The sequence below is a fragment of the Jaculus jaculus genome, chromosome 10, assembly GCF_020740685.1.
Source record: "Jaculus jaculus isolate mJacJac1 chromosome 10, mJacJac1.mat.Y.cur, whole genome shotgun sequence".
Taxonomy (NCBI): domain Eukaryota; kingdom Metazoa; phylum Chordata; class Mammalia; order Rodentia; family Dipodidae; genus Jaculus; species Jaculus jaculus.
This window is the reverse complement of record NC_059111.1, coordinates 10,451,829-10,474,877: the sequence shown is the minus strand read 5'-3', so window position 1 is coordinate 10,474,877 and position 23,049 is coordinate 10,451,829. Positions and strand designations below refer to the sequence as shown.

At 41.9% G+C, this 23,049-nt stretch overlaps 1 protein-coding gene across 1 annotated transcript in view; it reads right to left on the bottom strand.

Moving 5' to 3' along the window:
• Positions 1-10,755: 10,755 nt before the first annotated feature.
• The window catches only part of Rab8b (RAB8B, member RAS oncogene family), an 84,303-nt gene continuing 72,009 nt past the window's right edge, over positions 10,756-23,049 (bottom strand). The window contains exons 4-8 of the mRNA XM_004662528.2: positions 22,813-22,890; positions 20,881-20,970; positions 19,653-19,718; positions 17,700-17,750; positions 10,756-16,211 (exon numbers count right to left, since the gene is read on the bottom strand). Of these exons, the coding sequence (XP_004662585.1) occupies positions 16,119-16,211; positions 17,700-17,750; positions 19,653-19,718; positions 20,881-20,970; positions 22,813-22,890 (378 nt within the window). The 3' untranslated portion in view covers positions 10,756-16,118. The remainder of the gene's footprint in view (positions 16,212-17,699; positions 17,751-19,652; positions 19,719-20,880; positions 20,971-22,812; positions 22,891-23,049) is intronic.

Below are 23,049 nucleotides of genomic sequence, written 5' to 3'. Positions count from 1 at the left end.
GGGGCAGGGAGCAGGACAGGGCGGGACGAGAGTGCAGGAGAGGCGGCTTCTGGAGCGCGGCAGCCAGGGAGGCGCGAAGATCTTCAGTGGGCCTGGAGCAGCTCCGGGTACACACAGGGAGGCCAGGCGGGCCTCGAGGTGCTGGCCCGGGGCGGGACTGGGCGGGCAGGCCTCCAGGGCGGGAGCAGTCAGGGCCAGGCCCGGGGCAGCGTATGCCCGACGCTGTCAAAGCTGTGGGCAGGGAGCGGAGGCCAGAGGCCGGGTGGCGGCGCCGGGGCATTCTGCACGTCAAGCCTTCCAGACCACGCTGGCTCGCCGCAGGTGCTCATCTCAAGGTGAGGCAGGCTGGCGACTCGTGTGCAAGCGTAGCTCCCTCCACCTCAAGCACACATTGATGAGAGGCACTATGTGCCAGCCGTTAGGTAGCTAAGGGGAGGTCACCAGCCCCCTTTAGTGCCGCAGACCAACTAAAGAAAATATAACAGGACAGAGGCAAGGCTTCTTTTAAAATAAATGATTCTTATTAAAAGCACATTTTTTTTCCATCTGCATAGTTGCAGGAACGCTGTGATCCATCATATTTTTAATCCAGGCTGGGTTAGCAGTGACCCAGGCCAGTAACTCCAGATGGCAAATGTATGAAATGGTGACAGAAGAAGCCGTTGTGGCAAGCTGGTTTTCATCTCAGCACCCTGTATCCAAAATCCTGCTTTGGGGCCGGGCGTGGTGGCGCACGCCTTTAATCCCAGCGCTCGGGAGGCAGAGGTAGGAGGATCGCCGTGAGTTCGAGGCCACCCTGAGATTACAGAGTTAATTCCAGGTCAGCCTGAGCCATAGTGAGACCCTGCCTTGAAAAACCAAAAAAATAAATAAATAAATAAATAAATAAAAGACAAAATCCTGCTTTGGAAGCGTTCTCTGAACCATCCTGTGAAGTTCCCAGAAAGAAACTACACCTACGTAAAAAGAAAGTCTACAAGCTGGTCCACTGATTAGACTTGGGGATTGTGGAGAGATGGAACGTGGGAGATCTGGAGCCTCATTTTCTGAGACTATTTTGTCCCTAAGCCATTCATTCATTTGCTCATAGGTCATTGTTTAACCGAACATCCTTATGACTATCACACAAAACGTTTTGGGATGAATTAACCCCTCATCCCCAAAAGCTCAGAATGTCCCCAGGAAGCAACTGAAACAAGCCTATAGCAGAAACTTCCCAGCTTCTCACCACTGTACTTGAAGAGTGTCTTGGTTTTCTTTTGTACTGTTACTCTAAAATTTTCATGAAAGCATTTCTATGTTGGAACATAGTTGAAGCAAAAATCCATGTTCCTAGGCCGTATCCAATCATATTTGGCTCCAGAATAAAGTATCTTCTGTTCTCACTGAGGAGGAACTGTCTGGAGTCAACAACCCCATAGCTAGAGTAACATCTCCCCGCCCTGCGCTCTGACAGACGCCCCCTTTGCTTGCTCCTTCAGCTCCCCAGTAAATGTAGCCGTCTGGAGGGCAGGGACTTTGCTGAGAAGGAGCTCATTAAATACCTTTACAATAAATGGAATAATTTTAGAAGTGAATCTTAAGCTTCCGCAACCTTCTAACAATTGAACCATTTCTGAGAAATTTAAAGACTGAAACATTCCCTGGTTCTTCACTTCAAAGATACATCTTTCCCTCTATTAAGTGAGAATATTTCACAAGTTATCTTGAGGGGTGCACTGGCACTCCCACACATCTGAAATGTGCACCAGGACTCTTGAAAAGCCTCATTGACAACACGGACTGGTAGTCAAAAGTTGAAAACTGACTGAAGGTACTTTGCCTCTGAAAAGGGCCCCTCAAATACTTTTTTGTATTTTTAATTGTATTCATTCCTTTATTAGCCTCTATTATTCCCTCATCTTTATTTGTAGAGAGAGAAAGAGGCAGAGAGACAGACACAGAGAGCACTGGGGCATCCAGCTGCTGCAAATGAACTCCAAGTACATGTGCCCCTTGTATATTTACGTGGGTCCTGGGGAATCGAAACTGGGTCCTTTGGCTTTGCAGGCAAGTATCTTTACCACTAAGCCATCTCTCCAGCCTATTTGTATTCCTTATGGAAAAATATCATCTTGGCATATCTTAAAAACAGTTGCATGTACATTCGCTTTATTACACAGAATACTGTAAACAATAACTTTTGAGCTGTCTTACCTGGCACCTGTTAAAACTGATGGACAATAAATTCACAGTGATAGAGTGATTTGCCATTAAAAAAGACTCCCTTGGTTCTACCCTGAGTCATAGTCATCCAGTATAATCCCAGTGCTTCAGCTCCATGCAGGAATACTTTCATAAAAGCACAGGGCACCTGCAGTCCTCCTGTACCCGCCTTCCTACTGTTGGAAGTAAAGGCATGAGCCAGCCTACCCAGCAATACAAACCTAACTGCTGTTCAGTATTCCAATAGATCTCTGTCTTTGACAGATTCATATGTGTAGATTCAGAGCTAAATTTCATACTCAGCAGCTATTCTGGGTTGTTTTTTGTTGTTGTTGTTAAAAAAAAAAATTACTGCCCCGACTTCAAAATGGGATTCTTTTACCCTATTTTAATGATTTCATTACCCGTATTTTTAAAAATGTTTTTATTTTTATTTATTTATTTGAAAGCGTCAGAGAAAGAGGCAGACAGAGAGAAAGAGAATAGGTGCACCAGGGCCTCCAGCCCCTGCGAATGAACTCCAGACGCATGTGCCCCCTTGTGCATCTGGCTAACGTGGGTCCTAGGGAATTGAGCCTTGAACTGGGGTCCTTAGGCTTCACAGGCAAGTGCTTAACTGCTAAGCCATTTCTCCAGCTCTCATTACCTGTATTTTAACCAATATGTATTTTTCTTGATTAAAGATGCTTCAAACATCTTATTTTTAAAATTTTTAATATATTTTTATTTTAGAGAGAGAGAAAGAATTGGTGCACTAGAGCCTCAGCCACTGTAATAGAACTCCAGACACTTGCACCACCTAGTGGATATGTGCAACCTTGCCCTTGCCTCACCTTTGTGCCTCTGGCTTACGTGGGATCTGGAGAGTCGAACATGGGTCCTAAGGCTTTGCAGGCAAGTGCCTTAACCGCTAAGCCAGCTTTCCAGCCCTTTATTTATTTTTAAATAAATTCAAGAAACATACAGAGCGATTATGGGCACACCAGGTCCACCTCCTGCTGCAAATGATCTCCAGATGTATGTGCCACTATGTGCTCTGGGTTCCTGGGGAATCAAACCCTGGCTGTCAGGCTTTACAAGCAAATGCCTTTAACTGCTAAGTCATCGCCCCAGCCCACTTCAAACATTTTAGAAGTAAGTCATATAAAGCCAGGCATGGTAAGTACACATCTTTAATCCCAGTACTTGGGAGGTAGAGGCAGGAGGCTTATAAATTTGAAGCCAGCCTGGGCTATGTGATAAGATCCTGCCAGAAAGAGAGAATAAGAGAGAGAGGGAGAGGGAGACCAAATAAGAAGGGAGGTTACAGCTGGGTGTGGTGGCACACACCTTTAATCCCAGCACTTGGGAGGCAGAGGTAGGAGGATAGCTGTGAGTTCAAGGCCACCTTGAGACTACTGAATGAATTCCAGATAGCCTGGGCTAGAGCAAGACCCTACCTCAAAAAAAATAAAAAATAAAAAAGAGGAGGTTAGGGAGAAGGAGAGAAAGGCGAGAGGAAGGGCAAAAGAGGGAGAGAAGGGAGGGAAAGGAGGAGGAAGGGAAAAGGGAAGGAAAGGGGCGGAGGGTGGGAATGATAAAGTCACCTGTGACAATGCCATCCCACCCTCAATGTTCAGAACTGACTTGGGGAAATTTGAATTCATTGTATTTTGACTATTTCAGCTTAATTTTAGACCTTAAGTTCAGCTGCAAAAATGAGAAGGAAATTAAAAAACACGACAGGTATTCCTCATCTGTGACAACATCTTTAAGTGGTGTCTGTTGGAATCGAGGAAAGGATGCAAGGTCACAAATAACATAGCTGTCCTCGGCATTCACTGACAACAAAAGCTTGTTTCAAGCTTTCTAGGGATCATGATAATACTATTTTACATTCATACACCAGTACTTAAAAAGCACATTCCATGGAATTTCAAAGGGGAAAAGGGGGGAAGAGAGGGTATTACCATGGTATACTTTTTACAATCATGGAAAATGTTTTAAAAATTGAGAAAAAATAAAATAAGATTAAAAAAAAGGAGCCAGGCATGGTGGCACACACCTTTAATCCCAGCACTTGGGGAGGCAGAGGTAGGAGGATTGCCGTGAGTTCGAGGCCACCCTGAGACTCCATAGTGAATTCCAGGTCAGCCTGGGCTGGAGTAAGACCCTACCTCGAAAAACCAAAAAAAAAAAAAAAAAAGGAGAATCTGGAAGTAATGTGAAAACATTTAGTTTCCCTTTTGGATATGCAACTTTCCTCTTCCTCTTGAGGGTGGTTAAATGCTCAGATATGGTAGATGGCCAGAACTGTGGGCACTAATACAGCTGAAATGATAAAGATCTTGAACAATAGGGCTGGAGGGATGGCTTAGCGGTTAAGGCATTTGCCTACAAAGCCAAAGGACCCAGGTTTGATTCCCCAGGACCCACGTTAGCCAGATGCACAAGTGGGCGCACGCGTCTGGAGTTTGTTTGCAGTGGCTGGAGGCCCTGGCGCACCCATTCTCTCTCTCTCTCCCTCTTTCTGTCAAATAAATAAATAAAAATAAACATTAAAAAAGATCTTGAAAATATAAGTAATTTCTTGGTTTTATACATATACCTACATCATGCATATATATTTGCATGTGTATATATAAACAAAACCCAAGAACTTCTGTCCTTTGTACATTACAAAGTTGGAAGAGCTTCAGTAAGCTGAGGACTACTGAGTTCACTGTTGCTAATTAAAAATGTCTGGCTTGGGCTGGAGAGATGGCTTAGCAGTTAAGCGCTTGCCTGTGAAGCCTAAGGACCCCGGTTCGAGGCTCGGTTCCCCAGGTCCCACGTTAGCCAGATGCACAAGGGGGTGCACGCGTCTGGAGTTCGTTTGCAGAGGCTGGAAGCCCTGGCGCACCCATTCTCTCTCTCTCCTATCTGTCTTTCTCTCTGTGTCTGTCGCTCTCAAATAAATAAATAAAAAATTAAAAAAAAATGTCTGGCTTAAGTGGCTAATTAATAAAGGAAACTGGAAAAAGTAAAAAGATAAAATTAAAAAGCACATTCCAGGGGCTGAGGAGATGGCTCAGTAGTTAAAGGCACTTGTTTACAAGCCTTCTGGCCCGAGTTCCATTTCCCAGAACCCACACAAAGCTTTTCACAAAATGGCACGTGGATCTGTGATCCCTATGCACCTACGCCAGTGGGAGAATCCAGAAGCCAGCTAGACTGGACTACATGTGTGTGTTTGGGGCCAGGGGTGGGGTCACACAGGAGACCCTGTCTTGAAAAGAAGGTAGGAGGAGAAGACAAACACTCCAAGGTTGTCCTCTGATGGCACACATGCATAGGTGCACACACACACATACACAAATTTTAAAGCATCTTTCCACTGATACTAATGATTTGTTTACAGTGAGGAACTCGAGACTATTGACTCTAACTTACTCTCATTAGTTTCTTCCAAAGTCTTGGAAACACAAGGTGCTAAATAATTCTAAGAAGATGATTGAAAGGTGGGGCAGGTGCTTACTGCGGGCATGGTCACACACTGCTGAGAGTTCTTCCAGACTGAGCACATGCTAATGAATGCAGTTTCTCTCTTCGTGTTGTGGTAATGCTGGTAAATTTCATTTAACCAGTTCTTTCTTCAAAATACAGGGTGAATGCCTACTGGGATTAGGCATAATGCTAGGTGTTAGAAATAAACCAATGAAACAGATATACTCCTGTTCCCATGGGGCTTGTAGCTAGTGGAAAGTTCAGGCAGGCATGCAGAGGAAGCTATGAGATTATACAGACGGAGGAAGGCCATTCAGACCAAGCTTCTGACATTTAATAAAAAGGATAACAGCTATTCATACTTTGGATTTTATTTTATTTATTTGTTTGTTTATATATTTTTGAGGTAGGGTTTTGCTGTAGCCCAGGCTGACCTGGAATTCACTACTCTCAAGACAAGCCTCAAATTCACAGTGATCCTCCTAACTGAGCCTCCCAGATTCTGGGGTTAAAGGTGCAAGCCCCTGCACGCGGCCTATGCACACTTTGGGTCATAGCTGAAGATGGCAAGCAAGATGTAAAGAAAAGATAGAAGGACCGGTGCAACATGCTCAAAGTAAAAGAAAGCAAAGCATTAAACAAACAAAACCCTATTTTTACTTATTTGCAAGAAGAGAATGGGGAGAAAGAGAGCAAATGGGCGCACCAGGACCTCTTGTTGCTGCAAATAAACTCCAGATGCATGGGCCACTTTGTCCATATGGTTTTATGTGGATACTGGGGAATCAGACCATCAGGCTTTGCAAGCAAGCATCTTAGTCACTGAGTCATCTCTCTCCAGCCCAAATGCAGGGCATTTTTGAGAAAATCTTGAGAGTATCAGGGGATAGCCTAGGCCTATGAGAGCAAAAAGAAAACACTAGAAAGAGCAGCAAGGGTCAAATCACAAGGGCCTTTTAAAAGAGTTTTGTGGATTTTTGAGTTTACCTAAAATCACAGGTTTTAACCAGGGGAATGATGTGATCACATATGCTTTGTAAAGATATGGAAAAGGAATTTTAGATAGAAGTTCTTGGCATGATACAGACATGAGCTCACAGTGAGGTGAATCAAGATGTATCAGGAGTCTAAGTTTAGGAGAGATTGAGGAATTTGCAAACAGAATTTAGTGACTCATGAGCTACAAGTAATGAGAAGGTCAGGATGATGGCTTCCAGAGATTTCTGGCTTACATGGTTGTTACAGAGATAGGAGGACATAGAAGAGTTGGGGCAATCAGGGCTATCATTTGGGATACCTTGAAATTTAGATGCTTGCAGGACTCTGTGTTAGGCATATGCAACCGAATTTACAGGATGGGGAGATATGAACTGAAAATCCAGAATTGGGACTCTTCAGAACACAGAGTGAGTGGTTAGAATCTGACCTAGAGTCAGTAAACAAGGGCAGGAGCTTACACCAGAAACCAATCTTAGGAAATGAACAGAGGAAGATGAAAAAGAGCAATCGAGAAGGCAGTGAGGAAAACGGGAGTGTGTGCTGCTGTATGAACCCAGGGGAAAACCACTTCAGAAGTGCTGAGGGGTTAAGTAAGATATAGTGTTCACTGAGTAGAGCTATCAGCAGGTCACGAGTGAATATAACAGAGCTAGGAATAAAAGACCATCTGCAGGGCTGGAGCGATGGCTTAGCAGCTAAGGCACTTGCCTGTGAAGCCTAAGGACCCATGTTCTACTCTCCTGTTAGCCAGACACACAAAGGTGAGGCAAGTTCAAGGTCACACATGCCCACTAAGTGGCACAAGTGTCTGGAGTTACTCTGTGAGGAAAGAAAGAGGAAGAGAAACTGGGTTTTGGCAAAAAAGATACCACCTAGAGGAGGACATGGGATGGAGGACGAATCCATTCAGTTTCCTTAGAAACAAGCGATGCAGTTTCCCCTTGGCAGGCAGGATGGGGAAGGTCCCTAGAACAAGAGGCTGTGCAGGAATCAATCTGAGACCTAGGTCTTATTCAGCACTGATTTTACAGGAAGCAACACTTAGAAAACTGGAGACGAAAAGAATAACCACACTCATAGCAAATCCACAATACTGACTACTGAGTTTTACTAAAGGCAATGCAAAAGAAATGACAAAAAGACAAAAACTGTGCAATCAGACATAAATCAAGTTGATCAAATTGATTTAATTTCTATACCAAATTTATAAACCACAAAAAGAAATAGCTTCATTTAGACGTTGGAGAGACAAATTGCGGTGATGGTGGAAGGGGAAGTAGTGTGCTTTGGAGAAATGACTGGTGCCTCACAGATTTTAGAGCTGGGAAAGGACTTGAGGAATCATCACATACATATGCATATATCAAATGTATATTATATGTGTGTGTGTGCAGAGAGAGAGAGCTGGGTAAGACTTGGGGAATATATATATATCAAATATCATAGATATATATTTAGAGCTGAGAAAGAACTTGGGCAATCATCATGTGCGTGCGTGCGTGCGTGTGCATGCACACAAAAAGGTAAGATGCACCTTAATAGTTAATAACAGAACCAGCCTGGAACCTCATAGCTAATAACAGAACTGTGTGTATGCGGGTGTGTGTGTATGTGTGTTTCTGTGTGTGTGTAGGACACTAAGGAATGAACCAGGTCCTTGCAAATGCGAGGCAAGCACTATACCACTGGGCCATATCCCCAGTCCCTGGAAGCCTTTATAGAAAAGCCTGTCTACAGTAGATCAAGCTGTTTCTACTGAGACCCGAGACAGTTTCTTGCTGACTACTGTAGCTACAAATATGAGATTATTTTTCCTGAAATGTCATTGTAATATTTAAGCTAAAACCTAAAACTTACTTTGAATAGATCACCATCAGTTTTTTTTTTTTTTCTTCTTTACTTTTTTACTACTGAGTATCCAACCCAAGTCTTGGGGCTGGAGAGATGGCTCAACAGTTAGAGGCACTTCTTTGCAAAGCATGACAGCTGGGGTTCAAATCTCCAATACCCATGTAAAGCCAGACACACAAAGTGGTGCATGTGTGTGGAGCTTGTTTGCAAAGGCAGGTAGGCGGCCTTGGCATGCCCATTCTCTTTTTTCTCTCACATATACTTTTTGCTTGTTTGTTTTTTGAGGTAGGGCCTCGCTCTAGCCCAGGCTAACCTGGAATTCACTATGTAGTCTCAGGGTAGCCTTGAACTCACGGCGATCCTCCTACCTCTGCCTCCCGAGTGCTGGGATTAAAGGCGTGCACCACCATGCCTGGCTTCCAGTAGACTTTTTTAAAACCCAGGGACGCATGCCATGCAAACACGATACTGCTGAGCTACATTGTCATCCCTGACGTTGCTTTGTTTTCTTTTTGCAGGTGTGTGTGTGAGGTGTGCGCGTATGAATGACCGTATGTGTACGGATGCTCATGTGTCTGTGTGCATGCAGAGGCCAGAGTTGACACCAGATGTCTTCCTCAGTCGCTTTCCACCTTATTTTGTGAAACAGTGAAGCTAGAGCTCACTGACTTGGCTAGACAAGCTAGCCAGAAAAGCCAAGGACTCCTGTCTCTTGACTGTCCAGCACTTGAATTACAGGTGCCCACTGCCACGCCCAGTGGTTATGTGCATGCTGGTGACCTAAAACCCAGGCCCAACTAAGCCATCCCCCCCAGTGCTCCCCCCCCTTTTTTTCTGAGACAGGATCTCGTTATGTGTCTCAGACTGGCATCAAAGTTAACGATCCTCCTGCATGCTGAGATTCTATAGTTGTGTGCCACTGCATGGGCTCCAGGCAGCCCTTTGAAAAAGCTGAATCATGCACGAAGGAAGGAGCAGGTAAGGGTGCGACATGAGCGGGTGAGGTCAGAAGGCTAAGGACGCCGAGGCGCCGAGGGGCAAGAGCTAGGACAGCGTGAGAGTGTGAAGGCATACAGACAACCGCCGTGAGTTCCCTGGATGCAAGAGAGGGTGCAACGATGAACGTGGGGGCTGGAGAGGTGGCTTAGCGGGTAAGCACTTGCCTGTAAAGCCTAAGGACCCCGGTTCGAGGCTCGGTTCCCCAGGACCCACGTTAGCCAGATGCACAGGGGGGCGCATGCGTCTGGAGTTCATTTGCAGTGGCTGGAGGCCCTGGCGCGCCCATTCTCTCTCTCTCTCTGTCACTCTCAAATAAATAAAAATGAACAAAAAATATATACATTTAAAAAAAGATGAACATGGAGCTGAGTCAAAGAAGAGAGCACAGTGAAAAGGATGCCTCTACCAAGTGGAAGGATGGCCATGAAGGGGTACAGGTCAGGGAGGGCCTGAGCACCTTGAGACAGCTGCTTTGCTCTCTGAGGCCAGAGGGGAGAGGAGCACAGGTAGAAGCCTGACAGAGTAACCAAATGACCAAGACAAGACTGAGAAAGACACACATCTGAAACATGCACAGGCAAAAGGGCAAGATATACACAGGGCTGGTGTCATCCAGTTGTTACTTGCTGGTGAAAACAAAACAGGAGTTAAGCAAGGACTGAAGGGCAGAATGAACCCTATGAGGCTGAAGTTCTACAACAGAGTAGCGAAGCGTATTTTGAATTAAGCACAGGAGGAGGTCCAAACATTAGTCCAAGTCTTTAAATACCTCAAAGTGAAAAGTCTGCTAAAACATCACAAGTCTACCATAGTTTAAATCATAAACAAAGCATTTTATTTATTTATTTTTATTTACTTATTTGACAGAAAGAGGAGAGAGAGGGAGAGGGAGGGAATGGGAATGGGCGTGCCAGGGCCTCCAGCCACTGCAAATGAATTCCAGACACACGAGCCCCCTGGTGCATCTGAATAATGAGGGTCCTGGTGAATCGAACCAAAGTCCTTTGGCTTTGCAGGCAAACGCCTTAACTGCTAAGCCATCCCTCCAGCCCAAAAGAAACATTTTAAAAATGTTCCAGAGCCAGGTGTGGTGCTACATGCCTTTAATCCCAGCACTCAGGAGGCTGAGGTAGGAGGATCACTGTGAGTTTGAGGCCAGCCTGAGACTCCATAGTGAATTATAGGTCACCCTGAGCAAGACCCTACCTTGAAAACAAACAAACAAACAAACAAAAATGCAATTCCAGCAAAGGAATCAATTAGTTTAATGAAGATACAGCTGACAGAATGGGATAAAATCTTTGCTAGCTATACATCTAACAGAGGAGTAATATTCAGACCAAGAACACAACTAAATTACAAGAAATCAAGCAACCTAGTCAATAAATGGGCTAATGAAATCAAAAGACATTTCTCAATGAATGATGTACAAATGGCCAATGAGTATATGAAAAAATGTTTAACATCAGTAATCATCAAAACCATGCAAATTAAAACTATACTGAGATTCCATCTCATCCCATTTAGAATGGGAGTCATGAAGAAAACAATATATGCTGGCCAGAAAGTAGACAAAAGGAAGGCTTTTACCCACTACCAGTGGGAATGCGAAGTAGTTTAGCCACCATGGAAATCCGTGTGGAGGTCACTCAAAAAACTTAACATAGAAGAGAAAGACAGGGAGGAGGGTACTTAATAGGTTGATATTGTATATATGTAAGTACAATGATTGAGATGGGGAGGTAATATGATGGAGAATGGAATTTCAAAGGGGAAAGTGTTGTGGGGGGAGGGAGGGAATTACCATGGGATTTTTTTTTTTATAATCTTGGAAAATGTTAATAAAAATTTAAAAATTAAAAAAAAACCAACAACATAGATCCACCACGTGGCCCAGGTGTACCATTCCTCAGTTTTTACCTGAGCAACTGCGTAAGTCAATAATCGCAGAGGTCCTTTTACATCAATGCTTATTGCAGCACTATTCGGAATAGCTATGTTATGGAGACAACCCAGGTGTCAACTCACAGAGGAGTAGATACAGAAAGTGTGCAGTATTTCACAATGGAGTTTTTCACACCCATAAAAAAGAGTGAAATTATGTCCTCTGTAATAAAATGGATGCAACTGGAGATCATCGTGAGAAAATGAAGTCAGTCTCACAAAGACACACACTGCATGTTTTCTCTCGTTTGTAGAGCAAGGTTTTATATAGATACGTAAAACATGTATGTATATATGATGTGAAAGCAACAAATATGTCTAGGGGAACAAAGGAAACTAACAGCAGTGGGGAGGAAAGAGATGGAAGGGTAGGAGTACATGTTCAAGGTATTTATGAGTCCTTAGGAAGTACCATTTACAATGACTATACGCCAATTAAAAACTTACTAATAATCTATTTATATATATTTAAGATGTGCAATCCACTTGAGAGTCATGAACATTTTCATTATGTAGTTTTTTTTTTATTTTAGATGAGTATTATTGTAAAAAAAAATTTCACCTGGAGTAAAATCCATTTTTTAAAAAACAGCATCAGTCTCAGTACAGTTAATGAATTGGCTGAAACAAGATTAACCAAATGACAGTCCAAGTTATCCGCAGGAGCTTCTCACATTAAGCCATTAGAGAGAAAATAAAATATGTTTCAACACACAAGTAGGATAATTCTATGGAAAAACTAGAGAGTTCCCATCAGGGGCATGATTTTAGTCAAACAGTTTACAGAATCTTGCATGAAGGAAACTGCAGTGTCATCTGCAAGCAAACAAAATAAAACCCATCTCTAAGGCCATAGGAATGAACGATCATAAGTTCACATGTTTTAAAAAGTATGGAGATGAGATATGAAGTCCTATCAGTTCTTGGCAACAAGAAATTTCACTGCATATGGCACACATTTCAAGAAATGAGGCAAAACATGAAAAGTCTCTAAAATAATGGTTTACTATTTTCATTTCTTTACATTTCATTTAGTTTATTTTATAGTGAACATGAAACCCATATATTGTATTAGTCTAAAATAAATTCTATTGTAAAATTTTGCTGAAATGAAATTTTATCAGTATATCCTGACCTTGTTTGTCTTTCTAAGTCTAGGGATTTCATTTTTAGACATTCCTCTCTGCCCCCAAATGTAACAAGAAAGGAAAGGAAGGCCACTTATATTTAAAAGAAAACTCTAAAAAATATCAAAAGTTTGATTGCAGAAAAGGAATGTTTAAAATCTGAGAAGTAAGCCAACATAATGAAATGCAATTTAAAAATTTAAGTTTAGAAGCTTATCTTTAAAGATTACGAACTATATTTATAAAGGAATCTAAGTCATAAACTTGAAAAGGAGGTCTGCTTAAATGTATCACTTTACTGATCACAGGAAAAAAAAAACTTTATAAGTCTTAATACATGCTTTCAGCCTTCAGAACCTGTAAAATGGAGCTATAATCTCTCACTCAGCAACTCCTGCACAAATCTATATTGCACAACTAAATTCATTAATGGAGATAGGGCAGTAATACTTTTGTATGCTATTAGATAAAACATGTATGTTCTAGTCTATTATCTTTTCCTAGGATGCCTTCTGTTCAAGACAAGACAAAACAAAACATATAGTCTATATTCTGTTGGATGTTTAAAGGCTGGCTCACTGTTTTGTTTTTTTTTTTCCTACCAGGTATTAGAATACTAGTTAGCTAAATGAGGTATAATTAAAAAATAGTCCTTCGAAGTAGAGTATAGTCTTCTGGAAATTGATAACAAAGACTGTACAAATGTCTATGTAAGTGGTAAACCCTGCGGCACCCACCCACTCGCCGAGGCTCAGGGGGATCACCTACCTCATCATCCTCCATCCACAGGAAAATACAGCTCAAGTAAGTTCCCAGCAAAACACCTGCCAACCAGCTGATTGACACGCTACTTAGTTACAGCACATCTCCACTGTCTGATACCCTCAGACTCTTCTTTGACAATCTAGCCCAGTCAATCAATGTTAAAAATTAGCATAATGCTAATAAAGTGCAGCTGTTGAGCCACTAATACTGCTGCAAAAGTCTCTATGTACCTTATGCATAAGACCACAAAAATGTTCCTAAAAAGAAAAAAAAAAAAAACAACACCTAGATTTATTCAGTTTCAGCAGGGAACAGACAATTATCTGTCGCTAAATTCATCTACAAATAGGAAAAAAAATAATGCACTCTATGTACATTTTGAAGCAAAGTACATTATGTACTGGGTCATTTTACCATGCAGAAAGTGAATTTCCTATGGTTTTAGCTGAAATTATATACAATTTAGCAAAGCTAAATGTAAGAAAATAACAAGGACAGTCTCTTTCTGGACGGCAGAGCACACATGCCCAGTTTGCTGCTACTTCAAAGAGCACTTCAAATTCATCTAACTTGCACAGGCTCATCAAAGGGAAGGTCATGGAGACGAGCTATTAACCTACTGGAGGCGGAAGAGGGAAGAAAAACAATGAAAGTCAAGCATTCTGTTAAAACAACAAACAAAAACAGCTAACCACAGAATATGTCAGTTTTGGTCTGCAGACAACCCCTGAGATAGAAACCGAAGTGTTAAGACACCAAACAGAGGTAAAATGCTAAGAGTTACATTCACATGTGACGCTGCAGCCCTGGCCTTCTGGACAGCACTTTGTTATCGCCCAGAAAGCTCGACTGCTTGAACTTTTTGTCCACAAAAGTGGTGGCTTTAAGACATTCCTAAGAATTGATTTTTCCTTTCAAAAGTGGATATAATTGAAGACGGTAGGCGTCCAATCAGCTCTCAGTCATGGAGCTATTGATTACACCAGGAGAAGAGTAGATGACTTTTAAGTCTACAGGTAACTATTAAGAAAAATAAAGCGGGCTGAAATTTATCAACGAAGTTCAGTGTACTCACCAAAAATAGCTCTGGCATATTTGCAGCCATTAAATTGGTTTTTGAGTTTTTAAATAAGAAGTAAGGCCTGACAGGTCCAAACAGTGAGCCTACAGCTAACTGTGAAGCTGGTTCCCATTCCCAGCTCCAGCTTTCAACTACGTAGCATGACACAGACTTGGTAGGCACAACAGGAAAAGTACTTATTACAGAACTCACTTCCTAGTCACCACGGTGCCCTCTGTGTTAGGATACTCACTGAAGGCTAAAATCAGAACCATGACATTATAATCTGAGTTTGGCACGTATGTTATTAATACCTTTTTTCCTTACATGATGGTTGTGTCCACAAAAAGAAGTGTTAGTACCGGTGTTTGGTGAGAAAGGCAACTCAGCTTTTGGTTGGCCTGAATGACTGAACCAAGTTCTGTAAAAACAACCTAAGCAGATGGAGCTGGGTGCCTCACGTTCAACAACAGCTGTGTGAAACTGAAACCCTGACCCTGTTTTCTCTAAAGAAAAGGCAAGGTTTTCTAGAGAGAGTGCTGGATCTGATTATGATTACTTTTCTAAACCCCAAAGTAGAAGTAACAATAATTATTTTCAGCACTACTAAGGGCTGTCTCTTAATCTTACATTAACAAGTTAAGATCTTTCCCTAAAGCTATGCTTTCTGTAAACTAAACTCTAAGTCTAACCTATGTTAACTCTCACAGACAGGAATTATGGAAAGAACTGGTAACTACAAGCTAAAGGGTCAACCTAAGGGGGAACATACATTCTGATATGACAGAGCCACAGTCAGATGCTGAAATAAACTCCTAAGTGATACATTTCTCTTCCTATGTAAAATTTCAACTCACAAATAGAGACAATGTTTGGATATGGTATTAGTTTCAGATACTTAAGAAATTACAGAAAGTCAAATATGGGAAAGAATAGCCAATATAAACCTCAGGAAAAGTGAGAGCAGAGTGGTTCCAAATGCAGTTTCTGTAAATTAGGCATAGGTAAGCAATTTAAAAAGTGAGTTAGATATTTACTCATACTCTGTGGCCAAAGATCAGGAATGGAGCACAGCCATCAACAGTCTGAAGGGATGAGGAAAATCTGATGAATAGATTCGGGGAATTTATGAATCTTAATAATAAAATTGATCAGAATTTAATAACTCTTTAAGAACATCACAAATCAAAGCCCTTTCAAAAAATGCTATGAACGCAGTAACTATTGGTCATATGAACCAGATCAACTGCCCTTTAATTTCATTATATCATTATAGCAACCTCTGCTTAATGTTTTGTGGTCTTAACGTCCCCCAACATGAATAAGTTTGCCGAGAACTTCATGGCACGGATGTGCACCAACGGGAGTCTAAGATTGTGCTGTACCAGGGAAAGGCTGGCACTGATGGGCAGAGTGGAAAGGAAAGGTGGCAGCTTCGGCAGCAGGCAGTAAGACAAAGAAAAACCAGGTAGGTCTTGCGTGTGTCTCCACTTCATTGCTTCCACGCTGGAAGAAAGGAGCCTGTTTGTTTGCTAGGCCACGAGGCTGGAGCCCCTCGGTGCTGGGCGTCGAGAGGTCGCAGTTCCGTGGTGCTCTCCGCAGCAGCCGGGCACAGGGACTCTGAGGCTGGGTGACCTGTGCTTTCAAAGAAGCAGGGAAGGGCCCTCGGCGTGTGCCGCAGTCTCTCAGGAGGAAAGAGTTTATCAAAGCAGCGAACAACGGAAGAAACTGGTCTTCTTGGATCGGTTTTCTGTTATTTTCACTGGACCACCTGCCCCTGATGAATTGCTGTCATTCTAGAAAATAGGAGAGAAAGTTACTAAGGAAAATAAGGTTTCATAGTTTGACTCCAATGACCTAAAAAGTAAAACTGTGCCATGGGAAGTGTGCAATCTACTGAAATGTGTGCCTACTGGAGTACTTTATTAGAAAAAGGGACAAGCTTTAATACTTCTTTCTTTCTTTGAAAAAAATGTTAAAAACAGAGAGAGGTTCTTGGGCTAGGACTTTTAAAAAAATTTAAATTTATTTATAGAAAGAAGGAGAGAGAATGAGAGATGGGTGCTCCAGGGCCTCTTGCGCTGCAAACAAACTCTAGAAGCATGTGCCATCTTGTGCATCTGGCTTTATGTGGGTCCTGGGGAATCGAACCCTAGCCTACAGGCTTTGCAAGCAAGTGCCTTCAACCACTGAGCCATCTCTCCAGCCCTAGGACTTCTATGTTAATAATATATTAGGTAGGAAGCTCCTATGTCCAGCTCAAAGAAAGTTCCACCCATGGCACGTAGAGTTTCAAGGACAATGATGGAAATGATGTTGCATAGACAGTAAACAATCCTACTTGAGTTCGATGAGTTGGTAATGTAAGGCGTACAATTATCACCAGGAATCAGGTGGAAATACACTTGCAAGGTTGTCATAAGGAATAGTTATGGAGATGGCCTCAAAACTAGCAAACCAGATCAACTTCAGATCACAAATATAGAGAGATCAATGTGTGTTATATGAAAGTCGAATTAGGTAATTTCATGGCAAAAAAAAAACAAAACAATTTGTTCTATTATTGTCTACACTGATAAAAATTCAGTTAATGACCACTTAAGGAGCCACAGGAAAGAGCTAAAACAATGGCCATGCAAAAAGAAGCCTGGGCTGGAGAGATGGCTTAGTGGTTAAGCGCTTGCCTGTGAAGCCCAAGGACCCTGGTTCAAATCTGGATTCCCCAGGACCCATATTAGCCAGATGAGATGCACAAGGAGGCGCACCCATCTGGAGTTTGTTTGCAGTGGCTGGAGGCTCTGGCACACCCATTCTCTCTCTCTGCCTCTTTCTCTCTCTGTCTGTCACTCTCAAATAAGTAAAAATTAACTTTATATATATATATATGTATATATATATATATATATGAAGCCTAAAGAACATAAATAAAAACCAGAGTTGAGGGGCTGGAGAGATGGTTCAGCTGTTAAGGCATTTGCCTGCAAAAAACCTAAGGACCTAGGTTTGATTCCCTAGTACCCATGTAAAGCTAGATGCATGAGGTGGCACACATGTCTGGAATTCATTTGCAGTGCCTAGAGACCATGGAGTGCCCATTCTCTCTCTCTTGCTCGCTCTCTGTCTCTCTCAAATAAATAAATACATAAATAGAACCAGAGTTGAACCCTATCAATAATTAAAGAGAGATCAGGTTAATGAGAATACACTGTAAGAGTGCCCATCCTTGTTATTAAGTGACATATAAAGAAAGCTGTACAAAGAAATAAAGACTAAATCATACAAACCATTTTTCTGTTGAGTTTTGTCATTATATCTCGTGCAAGGGTAAAAAATGCCTAAAGGTAAAACAAAAATTATTAATTATTCATAATATATTTCAACATATAAATGTTGATTTTTTAAAATTCATTTGTAAATATACCATGCAATGTAATACTTGAAGGTGAAAGCTCTTATCTTTTTCAATTATATACTTCCAATGTTATCATATTGTTATTCTCATCAACTTTTCTCTACATATAATGTCTGTCACAAGTTCATATTATGGAAGATACTGAGCTATGAATACCTTCTGCAACACATCAAGAACAGGGCAGAGGCTCTTTGTAAACCCACTCCACATTCCCCAGAGGAGGACATGGTGCCTGGTCTAAATGGTGCTACTGTCTTTTTAATGAGTGAATGAATGATTGATTATGTGTATAGCTTGTATATGTATATGTATAGCTTGTATATGTCTATAGCTGAAAACTCTATCATCACAAAATAACTACCCTTCACTTCTTCACCTCTTCTGAGGCCAGACCTAGATAAGTATGCATAATCTTCCATGTCCTAACATTCCCAAGTCCCCAGCTCCTGCAGCTTAGCTGACTTCATGGAAATCACTTCAAATAAAAGAAGCAGGGCAAATCTGATTAATGTCAGTATCATTCTACGCAGAATATCTCTTGAGCCAAACAAGTACTTTTTAAACCTGTCAATACTTTTACTGTGTTTCTAGAAGTCTACTTATGGAGAATGAGCTGACCACATTTAGCCAGAGTATAACATTCTTTCTGCAGATGTGATTCTCTGTGGACCATTACCATTAGCACCTTGTCTGTCTCCACCATTAACGAACTTAAGAAGCTCCTCTCCTTCCAGTGGAGGGAAATCCTTTCATGGCAAACAGAAAGATGTGGGGGTTTTGTTTATTTATGCTTGTGAAAATAAATCAGTGGATACTTCCTGTTTCCCAACACCCATCAGCCAACCTGAACAATGAGTATTAGCTAATTAAAACAAAGAAAAGGTTCTGACGAGTGTCCAGTGGCTAATAAAATTGTCTTGATTTTTAGCCTTCATGTTATGATAAACAGTAAGTAACCTAGGAAATGAAACATTCAGATCACTGCCAGTATTGTTAAGTGAATTACATGTATTAACACACATCACTTATCTGTTAGAGAAAACCAGATCAAATATCTAAGAATAGGTTTTCTTCACAAGGGTAGAAATACTGATGAGGGCTGGAGACATGGCTTAGCAGCTTAGGCATTTGCCTGTGAAGCCAGAGGACCTAGGTTTGATTCCCCTGGACCCACATAAGCCAGATGCACAAGGTGGCACATGTGTCTGGAGTTCATTTGCAGTGGCTGGAGGCCCTGGCGTGCCCATTCTCTCTCTGCTTGCAAATAAATGAATAAAAAAAAAAAATCGATGAGTTTTTATTTGTTAAATTGTTTAAAGTGATCAGGAAAAAAATGTAATTTTAACCTATTCTGTGAAGATTTTAGATGACCTGGTTTTCTTAATAGCTAACTTAATGAAATTTATTAATCCTCATTTTGATAAACACTTTTTTTCTTCCACATGCCACACTGCTACAATGTACTGTGCTTCATTTACTTTAATGGCATACACAGAGGGAATCTGTTCAATAAGCTGCAGGGTGACATGACTGATGTCCAATACGCAGGGGACACTGCTGGTCCAGGACTTCCAACTCTCCAAACAAAGGGCTACACTGAACTTAAACTGAACTGGCATCTCCTCTGCTCAGTGAAGGTTCAGCTCACGACAGCCTGTGTAGAAGCTCGATGCAAACACCCCGCAGCTAGAGTTCACAGGGAAGTCCAAGGCACAAAATGCGCAAAGGGAGGCTTTCACTGGGCCAGAGACACGCAGGCTTTCAGGATGCCTGTGCACGCACGCTGCTACCTGATAGCTCGTCACGCATCCCGTTTCCTCCTTACCTCTTCCACATTGGTACTAGATTTTGCGCTTGTCTCCAAAAATTTGATGCCATAGTCAATTGCTAACTGAAAGACAAAGAGAAAAATAAAATTCAAAGTGGCTTAAATGTATAAAACACTTATATTTTTTTAGGCTTTTCAAAGCTCCAAAATGTTAGAACACCTGTGGTTTTTGTATTTCTTTCCTTCTACTGCACTTGAAATTTAATAATTTAACTTGATCCAAAATGGCACTGTTTCTACTTAAAACAGAGCATTGGTTCTACTGTGCTGGGCACGCAAGGAAAACTATGAGATGGCTTCCCATCCATGCCACTGCTACACGGGAGCGGCTGTACTGACTTGTAATTGACTTTGGATGAACTGCTCCGTCACATGACAAAAACACTCAGTGCACATGACTTCAGTTTCCACTGGCTGAAATGAATTTGAACTCTTTCATATTTCCACCTACTCTCAGAGTTCCCCACTTCACTTATACCTCTAAAATTGAGTGAGGGTTTTTAAAGGAAAGTTTGCAGTCATACTGAAAAACAAGATGCATTTTGCATCTATCACTGGGGTGGGGGGAGTCATAGGAAAAGTCCAAGATTTAAAAAGTAAAGCCTTTAAGTCAATTCAGAAAATGGCACATAAGTAAATATGCGCACAAAAAAAAATCAACTTTTGCCTTACAGGACACAAAGAGATGCCTGTAAGTAACACATCTACAGACTAAATGGGAAGTTTATGACCTAAATCTAACATACAGGAAACCACTCTTGGTAAAAATAATAAATTTTCTATGACCTAAGTCTAACATACAGGAAACTATTCTTAGGGAAAATAATAAGTTGGAAAATAATTATTGTCGAAACTTCACCTATCCTATTACTTCCCCCTCCCAGAAAATGAATTATTTTAACTGCAAAATTAGGTTTTTCACACATATCTGAAAGATATAACCTGAACTCAAAGCTGCAGGAATCTTAAAAGGCCTTACTTGTACCTCCCAGAAAACATAAGCGAATTCTTGAGGAGTGAGTCATGGCGGCATAGTACATGGGCTCTGGTCCTGAATACTAATTTCCACCATTCAACTAGGGATGACATCATTTTGTTGTGGACATCCAATTTTTAAAGGATTAAGACAAAGATATTTTAAAAACTTAAGTCAATAATTAATACTAAGTGACTGGAAGCTTGGTGTGAGTAGATTCTAGCCTCTAGTCATTCAGCTCGAATTTACCTTCTCCCCTCTTTCTTTGGACACTTGTCTTTTGTCATTCACATCGCATTTGTTACCCAGGATCATTCTCTCAACATCTGAAGAGGCATGCTGCAGGGAGAAAACAGTATGCTATAAAAACGGCCTGAGGACAATCACAGTTGCTCAATAGGAAAACCCTAACCTGTCAGAGACACATCAGTGTACTGTGTAGTAAGACAGACAATTTTCTATTCAATGTAAGGATGGTTCTGAGAAAAAGCTTTAACATAGGACGATGTGCCCCAGCCTGGATCCTTCAGAGCATGTGCAAACTGTTTTTTCCCAAGAATCATAGCCATCATTCTTTTTTTGCACATGAAATAAAATAATAAAATAAAATGAAACTTATACTTATCAAGCAGCAAAACTTCCCAACAGCTTTGGCCAAAGATAGAAGAACGCTTAATACTGAATGACCCAGTGGCAAAAGTAATTTGGATTTTGAACCATTTAAAAATTCAATTCATGTGGGTTCATTCAAATGTGTACGAAGTTTTTCCACTGTCAATTCCCTTCTGAAATGTTAAAGGCCTTTTAAAGAAACCCTAATAGCACCTATTCCTGAATTAACTCAAATTTCAAATATCTAAGATATATAAAATGCTAGAAGGGCAAAAACTTGCGAGAGTAAAGACATGTTTTTGCTAGCCACACAGCATGATATGCCAGAACCTGGGAATGAGATGTCTCCACGCTGGCTCTCCTTTGTTAGAGTGGCATGAACACTGGCAAGTGGTTTTCTTTCTGGACGCAGTTTCCTCGTGTATGAAATGGGGACTTGGATTACATTACTTCCAAGATCTGGTTTAGCATACTGTGAAAATGCTCCTCTATCTACAATCCTCAGCAGTGAGACTGGTAGCTCCGGGGAAACAGCCCTTCATGGGGTACAGGCCTGGGCTCCTCATGCCTTGTTTCTTGGCCTAAGCACCTCCAAGGGACAGAAGGAGCCTGATACATGTTCCCAGTACACTGATGTCCAGAACTACTGAAGGAGAAACAGGAGCAAGGGTTTTTTTGTTTGTTTGTTTGTTTCATAAGGAGTCAGTCAGAGACAAAGGCCTGAAGAGAGGGGATGAGGAGATGCCATCTCGCTTGTCCAGGCAAAGCTGGAGCTTGGCATCTGACCCAGTCTGGTTCATGAAGACTATGAACAATTCTTCAGCAACAGCGCCCCCTGCTGCTTCCCCAATCTACACACCTGAGTCTCTGGCTTCTCTGGGGTTGGCCCCTTGAGTCCACGGACCAATCTCTCCCTTGCCCACCTGAATCTGATGAGAAGGCTCCTCCTAATGAGCTATAACAAAGCTTTCTATGTGGGCAGGGGGGCTTGGCTGTTCATTTTCTTCCTGACGTCTGAACCTCCAGGCTCTGGTAAGCCCTTTCCCCACCCGAGCCTGGATGGGATGGGGAAGAAGTCTCTTCCCTCCTACCCTGTTACTGTCCCTCCTCTAAGTTCTGGTCCTTTTCTACCTGCCCTGGAAATCTCCCTCGGCCTGACTTTCTGAGGTACGGTCTCGCTCTAGCCCAGGCTGACCTGGAATTCACTATGGAGTCTCAGGGTGGCTTCGAATTCACAGCGATCCTCCTACCTCTGCCATCCGAGTGCTGGGATTAAAGGCGCGCGCCACCACGCCCAGCAAGCCTGAATCTTTCTAGCTGCTCCTGGAGAAATCTTTTGGCATGGGCTCTAAAATCCTGCTTTCCACGTTTGTGCACGAGACAATTCCAGCCTTTCCCTGGATACTAATTTTCCCTATATAAACCTCATAATTAATAATTTACCCGTTTCATAGTCTATTTCTTTAATCTTTGCTGAAATAGGCAAGAATCTAGAAGTTGGAGTTCCCAAGCCAGAGGGACTCCCATACCTAAAAATCCGTAACACCATCACTGTCCTTCCATACATACCTCTTCAATGTTTCTTATCCAGTTTTTAATATTGTCAAAGGACTTTTCATTTGTGATATCATAGACCAGCATAATTCCCTGGGAGAGGAGACAGAAGGCATCAAGTAGTGCTTCAAACATCCAGCCGCAGTGTGAACGCACTCCCACCTCCCAAACCTTTCCTCAGTCCTCTGTGCTATTTAACCACTCACTAATTTCTTGTAATTGTGACAACTGCTAGGAGGAAGCATGGGCAGC